The 11,196-nt window shown below is 32.4% G+C and overlaps 1 protein-coding gene across 1 annotated transcript; it reads left to right on the top strand.

Annotated features, from left to right (window-relative positions):
* The first annotated feature begins 309 nt into the window (after positions 1-309).
* Positions 310-5,768, top strand: LOC128156385 (G-protein coupled receptor dmsr-1-like). Its single transcript, XM_052818498.1, has 2 exons — positions 310-353; positions 4,363-5,768. Exon 2 carries the CDS (start codon positions 4,364-4,366, stop codon positions 5,324-5,326), a length of 963 nt encoding a protein of 320 aa, XP_052674458.1. The 5' UTR covers positions 310-353; position 4,363; the 3' UTR covers positions 5,327-5,768.
* The last annotated feature ends 5,428 nt before the right edge of the window (positions 5,769-11,196 follow it).

The following is an 11,196-nucleotide window of genomic DNA, read 5'->3' as shown; positions in this document are numbered from 1 at the left end:
ATGATTAAAGCAGTCATCAATAAATTAAAGTAATATTTTAACTTTATCATATTAAATTATGTTGATATTTCATACTTGTAATTAAACTTTTGTGTTATTCTTGTGATACATTAATTATACAATTAAAGTGAGTGTTTTGTCTAGTAATTATACTGCGTTGTTGATGGATTTTATTGTGTTTGTTGATGCAAGGATAGAAAATTGTATACATGTATATTAGTATTTTATCAAAAACGATTTACGCAAAACTAAACGCATTACATTATCACCGCGTATCGATTTTACTTACTATAAAGTCTATCTGTGTAGGAAGTACTGGCATAAGTTCTTATTGGCTTTATTTGACCAACACGGTAAGTCCTTACTGAATATAATTTATCGAATTGTAATTTACTAGTAGTTTCCAACACCTCTAAACAAATAGACAGTTTTATCTTCAGTTGTTTAGTGCATTGCAGACAATTAGATGGAGAAAAAAAATAATGCATTGTTTTTTTACTTTCACATAAATGCAGTTATTTGTATTAAACAGAATGCTATAGCTACATGTAAATGTAAAATACCTGATCAAAGTCAATCACTAGTATATGCGTGCTGAAGTTTGTTAAGAACCTTAGATATATTAGTTCTTTATAGAAAAAATAGGAGAAAAGCTTTCGAATCCTATTTGTATTCTGCATTATTCAAGGAGACGATTGTAATTAGACTTTTTGCTATCATTTTGTTAAATTTGCATCACTTTGAAATGGCAATAATTGCGTGCATTTCATTTGGGTTTTTATGAAGATAAAAAGCAGACATAGATTTTAGTTCCAACATATTGATTTATTCCATAGGGGGTAGTCAATAAAAAAAATTATAGCCACCTCGATCAAAGTATGCATAAATTCCGTTAAGTTAACAATGAAGTGAATTTCCAACAACTTGCTTGGTATTCCGTATTCTTTACGCTTTCCTAAATGGACATTGCGCTAAAACATTTATCATAAAGGTAGGTATAGTATAGTATTTTTACATGTATATTTAACATTATTTTTCCGACAATTTCTTATTTGTTCATGTGTATTTCTATATGTAATTTTATTAAACCTAATTTTTTAGCCAATTTCTTATTTGTTCATAAAAAAAAATTCTAACGTCTGAAAGTGTTGTTTGCGATGATATAATCGGTAAAAAGATTAACATTAAAATGATGCATTCTGAAACTTTAAAGCTTTTCAAAATATATGTGGAATAGATAAATATCCTTAACAAAAATGAATATAAATGTGCGCTCTTCTATTTTTTGTTTTGGTTTGGTTTTGGTTTTTTTTTTCCTGTTGTTTTATCTGTTTGGGTTTTTTCTTTTTTCTTTTCTTTTTTCGTTGTTATTGTGAAGGGTTTTTTTTTTGTTACCCATCAATTTGATTTATTTCAATGTAGTTCTGCTTGTTTGCGTATTGAAGAATTTCTTTAACTTTATTTAACTGCCTGGAAAAATAATAGAAAATAAAGTCCATTCATATATATTTATACACCATTTTTGAACTAATTTGAACTTAAATGATGCATTCAGATAATGACAAGTTCATTAACTAAATAGTTAAAAGCAAGGGTTGGAGAATGAAACTTGGGTTACTTACTACAATATCTTCACACCCAATGCCGATAACAAAAAAGTGAGAATTATTTATTTATGGTAATGACACAAATGTGATATTTCTATATTTCTATAGTATTTGTATACCTGTTCATTAATCCACTTTATTCTAGCATCTGGGTTCGGCAACTACTAGTAATTATACGATGTCTAGCATTCAGCTCAGGTCAGTGTCAAATGTATGCATTCCACTTCGGATATCTCGGAGATTCCTTCCATGTTATCTGACACGTTACATCAATTAACACTACAATTATTTAAATCAATACCGCTGTGTTATTGGTCTATTTGACCTCTATATCTGTCAAACCTCTACAAAGATACAAATATTACAGGTGGTATTTCTATATGTGCTAATGCTATATATTAGCGTCTCTTGGTTTGTAATTGAGTGTTGTAATATACTTTTTTATGAGTTTTCTTTAAATTTTAATTGATACCAAGAGAACAAGACAATTGCAAAAATGTAATTTAATTTCATACTGAACTATGTACAAAGGCTAAAAAATTCCGTAACAAAATCAATGTATGTAAACTCAATGACAGTTTACTCGCTTATGGTTCAGATGTTATGTATATTATATACAGTTAACCTTATCTATTAATTTGTACTTTGTAGGCACGTACATGTAGCATCGGGGAGGGGGCGGGAGGGGGGCATTTTTGCATTTGTACACTTTCCCAATTTAACTTTGATTTGAAACTAAACTATAAAGAAAACAGATTTCAATCATCTATCATATTCTAACAATTGAATGAAGGACCGTTGAATTGATACTTTTCGTAGTTTTCCCATAATTTGTTTCGTAACTTTTGTAGATTCACCGTAAAGGAGATTGTATCTGAACTTTAATTTACATGATTTTTAGTTTATCACTTGTATGTTTATATTGATCAGAGCAATATGAAGAGAAATCGTTTGCTTTACACCTAATTTTGCCTTATTTACATATATGTGGTTTAAACATGATTTAGATAGCAAAATTGAGCATCTTTATAACGCATATGCTGAAGCATATTTTGAATTGTTATATATATTCACGCTTTATATTTATTTATATATGTTTTGCAAACGATATAGTACAACTCGATGAAGAATCGTCATTCTGTTGCTATGTCATCTTATTACACCCAACCATCTGGGCGTTACAATTTTTTTCGTTGACGTCTTCTGCAGTAAGATCGTAAATAAAATAAAGCAAGTTCGTTTTGATCCAAAATACATGAATCAGAGACAAACCTTAAGCTGTTGCACTGTATGTTTTATACAACCTTAATTTACTGTAGAGGCTCTTACGGAAGTTGGAACGAAACAATTTACACAGTGCACGAGATGATTCCAAAGTGCCTAAATCAGTATGATTGTTCAATTGCCGTAGAAAGAAAATGCCACTCCCAGTTTTAACAGTAAAGTTACCCAATTATAGGTCGTGATTGATCGTGGTCCGAATCAGTATAATTACTTACTACAATGTAATATCAACTAAAGTCGCCAAAACGCCAAAAACTATTCACAGATTTTTGAAAACCAAAGAGGTTCGCCGTCAAATTGTACATGTCTTACAATACAGTCAGAAAAAGTTTTGGTGTTATTAACTTATTAAAACCACTTTCACAACAGGATTTTCATAGTTGTCTAGTATTTTGCAAAAGATGTTATTTACAACCTTTTTACATTTAATTTTAAAACAAACTGCTGATGAAATAATTGTTCTAAGAATGATATATTTTTAGGGGGTATCATTAGGTATCATAGGGTATCATTGGGGTTCATTGGGTATCATTTGGGTTCATTGGGGTATCATTGGGGTTCATTGGGATAAAAAGGCGCACCGTATTTCTTTAATTCGTATGAAATTTTTTGACAAATTTCATCAATAAACACCAATAGAAATACAAAAATTGTCAAATATAAATGAAAATGTGTACAATTGATAACACACGTGTACACATGTCGCACAGCGTCAGGAAATACGAGGTTTATCAAATCTTTCTAGAAATGCGCGTTGTACTCATAGTACATTTTCTTTCTCATGTATTTTTTTTAAAATTTACTACATCCACAATTCATACATTGTAAATGAAAAAGAAATAAATGTAGATAGAACAATAAATCAAGAAAAACTCTTACTCGACTGGCTCATTTTTGTATTCTATAGCTTGTCGGAACTATACATGTACAGTGTATATACATTCTTGTTGATCTGACTGTCTTTAATCTAAACAGTTTCAAACCTTCTTTGGAAAAGTGTTATTGGTTGTGAATTATACACAATATTACACGACTTTTTAAAGGTTTATTTGTTTCAATCACGCTGAATACCAAAATGGTTTGATTTATCGGATTCTGAACGTGTTGGCGCTATAGGAGATTCACTGTAATGCTATACTGAAGAATCCATTGTTTCTCGTTTGGTTTTTTAAGAAGACGATAGCACTTGGTATATTCATCCCTTGGTCAATATTTTAAGCACGTCTTTTAAAATTGTTGTTAATGAACTGTCACATTGTTAAAATTACTTCTGTAACCAGAATTGTAAGAAAAATTTGTCTGAACTTTAGGATAAAAATATCAGGCATTGCTCGTTAGCAATTTAATAGTTATTTTTACTGTAAGGAACCTTTCATTTACTGGTTTTCTAACAAACAATGCAGCACAATCTAAAATCAATGACAATGAATTCTATTTAATCTGGCTATGTATTTCTCGTTTTCCACCATAGAATGGCTGATCCGACACTTGTTTACAGACGTTACCATGGTTATGTCAGCACCATTATTTGTGTGACTGGAATTGTGGGTAACCTTGTAAGTTTGATTGTCTGGAATCTGAAGAAGTCTCAGAAGCCCACCTACGTCATACTTTCCTCCCTGGCCATTGCAGATTCTCTCTGTCTGTTGATGTTCCAAATCTACGTCATTTGTTTCTTTATGGTGATGTCACCAAACGACGAGGAAACTTACACAGAAGTAGGCATGTATATTGTGATGATTAGCTTCCATCTGTTCATTGCATTCCACATGCTTTCCACGTGGTTGACGATCACAATGATGATTTTCAGATACATTAAGATTGTGAAACCTACACTTGCGTCCAAGGCATGCACAATTAAAAGGGCAAAGATAAGTATTGCAATCGTCACTGTTTCTGTATTCTTCGCATCGTCTGCAAACTACCCTTTCTACAAAGTTCAGAAAATTTCGAACAATGTTACAAACGCTTCGAGTTATTTTCTTGAACCAACGGAGTTTACAAAATCCCATCCCGAATATCCGACTATTTTGCTGTGGATTTATGGCGTGGTAGTGAAAATCATCCCCATCTTGACGATCGTCGTCCTTTGTACGCTGATAATTTGCTTCATTCAGAAGGCCAAAAGACGAGTCCAAGATATCACGGGAGGTGTCTCATCTGGGGACGCATACAACCAGACGACCAAAATGCTCACCGTCATTGCCTTCATTTACGTCTTTACAGAACTCCCTATTGGCATCATGTCTTTTATTTCTGGTTTCCATGGCGATGACGGACATCTTTTTTACTTTCTTCTGTTCTCAGGCGTCGGTGATTTGCTTGACTTATGTACCTTAATCAACAGTAGTGTAAACATTTTCGTGTATATTTATCTGAGCCCCGATTTCCGAGCTATTCTACTAGACAGAATGAAATGCAAAATCAATCAATAGTAAATATTCATTATTCGCTAGATTGTGGTTTTCTGCCTTCAAAGATTTCTTTTTGTTTTTGTTCTCTCCATAACATCAAAAAATGGCTCTGATGTCGTTTTTAGATCTAAGATTAGTTTTTTTTAAAGTGTTTTATACAATTACGTATGTATTTTTTGATTCTATTTTCATTCTGTAAAACGTGCATATTCACGGAAATAGACAATTTCCTGCGTTTGTTGTTGTTTAATCATTATATGACCTTTAAAGCTGATGTTTTACGTTGTTTTAGCATAATTGTACAACATACTTCAGACCAAAAATAAATTTGAACTGTATCAAATGTTTACTGATATGAAAATTCTCCTATTTGTCTACCAAAACAGCTCTCTATCTTATCACAATCTATTTTTCATGTTTGTTTATTTTTGATGTTCGTGAATAAATGCAAATATATTTTGTTTCTACATGTCACTTATATCATGGTAACATGCAACCCTGTGCAATTTTTGCTAATAGAATAATTTTTAAAAATACTGAATAGGTTATCGCCTTTGAACAAATTGAAATAGGAATGCATTTCATTATTGTATTACTTTTGAAAACAGTGAACATATGCATGAATGATAACTTTTACCCGTTTTATTTTGGCCCAAACAAATCTTTTCTTTAATCACAACAGTTTACTGTGTATAAGGGCGAATTTAAAACAACGCCAATCAATGATCACCGGTGATTGGAAAACAAACCCGGAATGTATAATCCACTCGTCTTTGTGGAGTAATAAATGACCTTCACTTCTCCCTCCCAATAGCATATTTTTTTTTTACCCGTACCCCTCCTTCTTTTGAATACTCCAAACAATCGAATTCATTTAGATTTTGAATGTGATAACCGCTTTCACCTCCAAATCCCCCCCCCCCCCCCATACATAATTTAGATTTTGATAACCGTTTGAACCAATGTTTACAAGAATATGACATTTCTAATTGAAGTATATAAACTATTACTGTGTTTTATAATTATCTATTAATTGATCGATACACTGTTAAAATGATAAAGGCCTGCCTGAACTGATAAGTAGCCTTTCTGTTTGACACAAAGTGTACATCTAACATGACTGTCGCTTTCTTCATTAGTATGATTCCAGTGAAGTAGGAATGATTACACCCTACATAAATTGCCTGAAAATGTGTACCAATATGATTCCTTTGACTCGGGTTTCATTCCAATACCATAATTTAGATGGTCTAATCAAAGTGAACATTCGGAAGACGGTGTGTTCAGATCAGGTTCCTGGTATGTAATCTCGTACATGGACCCAGCTAGTCATTAATTATATATATACATTGGGAGTAATTCTACTCCTTTAATGTAGCTAATGTTCCACAATTGAACACAAATAAGTGTAGAAATGCCAAATACGTATATGTATAAGGTAAGTATCAGACTTAGACTTCCTACCGAGTGTTGACCCAAACACACACCTACCATAGAAGTTCTAGGTGCATCGACACATACTGAGTTTATCTGGGTTTTTCTTGTTTATTAAACGAGTCATGGCGTTATTAACAACACTGGACATAAGCGGGGAAAGAAACAGCAATTGACATAAACACGTGCATATACAATTCAAAATCTCTCATTTTTGTCAAATATTAACCCGAGTAGGAAATATATATCGAGAAAACGATATTTTTAAGCAATTGACTTCAAATATAATCAAAGTACTGAAAGTACTGAAAAGCGCTAACCTAGCTTAGTTCTAAGAAAATTTACTGTGTGCAAGCGTAGACGGAAATGAGCCTTATTGAAATTTTGGTTTATGTTTAATGAATATCAATTTAAAGTATCGAAGGCCAGATTTCTTTAAATATATGTTACTTTCTTAAGATGATGTGAATTAAAGCTGAACACGACTTGTATATGGATACTTGCCTGAAAAACAATATGTTAAAATCACGAATTATACCTTTTGAACAGTAATTTATCACATTTTAGTTTTCTATATTTTAGCTTCTGAATACGCACTATATTTTTTCATCACTGCGTAGCATCCCGTGCTGATGTACGTAAGCCCCGCAAACCAATCGTATCTACTCGGCCATTTCCGTCACCCAGATAACTGGTTCCCTATACCTCTTACCAGTTTAAATGATGTATATTTCTGCTCATAGAGGGCAGTTATTCCTTGCACCGGAAATAGAAGTCTAACGACAATAAAGCGCTGAGCTATGCTTAGCGCTTTAAAAATTATATAAACACAGAAGAACACGTACGTTAAATAAAGTTCAGTATTGTTACAATTTTTGAACACGAAAAATAAATACCTATAAGAAATGAGAGTTTCATATAATGACATATTGAAACTAAAGCATACATTGTACTTGTGCAAATATCATATTCTCCAGAAGATAAAAAAATCATAAAAATTATCTAAAAATCGTGGAGTAAGCGTAAAAGTATTCGTATTCGATCTTGTCTGAAATCTTTATTTGGACTCATGTAACCCTGTTACGTTTCATACAAAGGGGCAATAATGATTGAAAACTAATTAACTATATCAAGCACAAAGACAACAATAAGTGTCCAAGGTATTTATCTAATTGTTTCCGGGACAAGTATGGTGGGATAGGTAATCGAGACGTTTACATCAAAGATATATGTGGTGAAAGGCTCCAGATAATTTCGCCATTAACATCATTATACACGTATATGTTTATGATGTTCTTAATTTTGAAAAAGGGTAAAATTATTGTAAAACATCTATAGATAAATATAAGGAGATTGGTTAGAGATTGAAGGTATCTATAGAGCTGGCTCAGAAAATGGGCTTGGGCAAGGATTAGTGGCAGCCACGGTGGAGCCCAACATTGACAAGGACGAGCTCTGTAACCTAAATGGCATTTTCTTGCCTACCGAGGTAATAGCAGTTCCATGTTGTTCAACTGTTAACTGGAGGTAAATTGTTACCAATTAATAGCATTTTATCTTTCATCGATTGCCACAGCTTCAGTTATAATTGCATAGATAATTTTGACGATTTCTGAGCAAGCTTAAATGCCTATTTGCCCCTTAACAACAATTGGCATCTAAAGAATAATGGAGTCTATATTTTGGCAATTAAATTTATTAAAATCTTGGAATATAGAAACATTTTAACAAGACTTTAGACCTTAAGGAAGGAGTCTTTTCTGGTTTCGACTCGTCAAACGTAAATTTGATTAATTGTTCATTAAATGAAGATGGAAGGAAATTAAAATAGTATATTTTTCTTTCTTTTTTACTATCATACAACTTGGCATAGAAATAGTTATCAATGTTTAGAATCTAACATGGACTATATTTTTGGCGGAATATTGGCGTAGGAAAATATCACATGTTTCGCATTTCAGAATTGCTGTAGATTAATGAGTCTGTTTTAGCACTTTTTAAAAACAATAACATAAATGTTGGATTTTTAACTACTGTGAACTATTAATATGATACTTGAGTTTCAGAATATGTTTTTAAAATATGATTTACCTCTCAAATTACATTTTTATAAGCTTTTTTAAGCGTCCATTCTATACATTGATTTGTGTGAAAAAATTACTAAAATCATTTGTTTTCCCTTATCAAATGGTCAATATATTAGATTTTCTGTCAATTAATATCTTTATGTAAAGTCTTTATAACTTGTAAAAATCAAAAATATTTTAATATTGGAAGCATGAAAAAATAATCGAAATATCTTCAAAATTTAAGAAAATTAGAGGAAATGCGGGCTAAGCAAAATCAATTCCAGTTTAAATAATCATTTCAGTTTAGTAGTGTAAGTTGGTAGACATTCTGATGTTCTATCATTTCATTAAAGAAAAACATCTTCATATTTTAATTAGATAACTGCAAAAAAAAACTACATTTATTTTTTCCTCTCTTAAGGAAAAAAGGTAGTGACCTTGACCTGACTTTTATGCGAAAACAAGGAAGTCATTTGATTCAACTGATAGAATCATTTAGAACTCCTTCCTTAGGTAGGACGTTGCGTAAAAACAAGTTTAAAAATGACACGGTTTCAAGCGAAATACACACCGATTGCGTAGTCTTTGCTTAAAAGCCAGAAAATTCGTGTTGATTTCAAAGATCCATGTCTGTGTGGCTGGCAATGAAATAGACAAGCCTACGTCGTGCATTGCTGTTAAATACAACGACCTAAAGTCAAGCTCTTCAGTTGTTAATTAAGATATGGTTCTACATTTCCCTCATTTAACGAAGCTGGTTTCAATAAGTTTGCTTTCTAAAGTCAAGTGTAGGGTTCCCGGCGTGTGAGACAACCAATCATTTTATTGATGAAGTGTGTGGGCAAGTGAAGTGTAAATTGAGAAAAGAATTCGTGGTTTCAATTTCTTAATCAAAACCAGCAAAAGAAGTCATGAATTTTATATGAAAATGAAAATATTGTGAGTCAGAAAAGACAATTTAAAGGAGGATTAACACTTGCTAATATTGCTGTTGTCAGAGTGAAAGACTTACAATATCTAGCCGATATCCCCAGCACTAGACATAATTTCTTGAATGAAGAATCATGAAACTAAACGTAATTCAGGTGAAGAATTCTATTTTAAAGTCTCGTTTGGTAGATGTAATTCAATTCAAATATTTTGCATTAAAAATGTGGGTGCATTCTTCATTACAATTTATCTATTAATGCATGAAAAGAACTTCTAGACTATGCATGAAATACATAACACTGTGCCGGATAATTATGCCAGTGTCAAGGTGGCATGTTTGCACCCGTCTGAGCTGCATTAATAGAAAATTTCAAATGTGTCATTAGATAAACCATTGCTTAATGAGTTTATAACCATCTTTGCTATTATTGTATCTCACTTATCATGTGAAATATTTACCTTTCAAAAATAAAAATTCCAAAAATAACGCGGTATTTATTTTTCCTGCAATGTCGTTTTCCTCATATCCCGCATGATTCACCCAATAAAAAGCATTTTTATTGTTTAAATATATTGTTCTGCAGAGTAATTGGCCGGAATCCCTGTGATTCATAAGGTTTAAAGACTATTTCTATTACCGTACTAATGTCACGCGCCTATAGAATCGGATCCAAACCGTGGTCCTCGGAAAAGGAAGGTGGTAATTAGGAAAGTGTGAGGGAGGGAGGGGTGAAGGGGGGCGCAAAACGTGTATTATCATAACATGACAACACAGAACTGAAGTTTCCGGATACCTGTAGTCCGTTACAGTGGTCGGGTTAAAAAAAATCCATTATTCTCATGTACGCAGCAAACTTAATAGCATCTGATAAAACTTAATCCCAAATGAATTTAGCTGATGAGAAAACAACTCATAACATTGTGCAAATTTAGACGATACTTACTAGAAATCATAAACCTACTGTTAATAAAGTTGATGAATGTTGCGTTTTGAACGCATAAAACCTATCATTTTTGCATCACTAGGCGACAAATTAGAGTTTGGTATCAATAAAAATTGCCAATTATTTGTCGAGATTTAATCTTTAGCACCAATTCATGGTGAGGGCTAATTTATACCGTGTCACGAAGAGCAAAACAGGCGGGCGAGATGAGGGCACTTGATTAGTAGGTACTCATACCTACAGAAATCCCTTACACTTCCAGACTATTGATCGCATGCGCTCTTTTGGAATCTGCATCATTTGATGCAATTTGTATTTTGCATTCCAGCGAACAATGGCTCTTTGCAGGTCGTCGTAATTAAATACACTGGAACATTACAACTACAGCTAGGATGAAAGTAACTTTATCTCGAATGTGCTATTATGATGATTTATTATTGATTTTAACACTTTATACGTTAGTATTAATTATCTTTGTTCTCAAATGTCCTTCCTGGTATAATTTATTACAGCA

The sequence above is a fragment of the Crassostrea angulata genome, chromosome 7, assembly GCF_025612915.1.
Source record: "Crassostrea angulata isolate pt1a10 chromosome 7, ASM2561291v2, whole genome shotgun sequence".
NCBI lineage: Eukaryota > Metazoa > Mollusca > Bivalvia > Ostreida > Ostreidae > Magallana > Magallana angulata.
Note: the sequence above shows the minus strand (reverse complement) of the source record. Positions and strands in the feature narration are given on the sequence as shown.

Bases quoted from the DNA above. Each gene is read 5' to 3' on its own strand.
- LOC128156385 (XM_052818498.1), top strand. From the start codon at position 4,364: ATGGCTGATCCGACACTTGTTTACAGACGTTACCATGGTTATGTCAGC.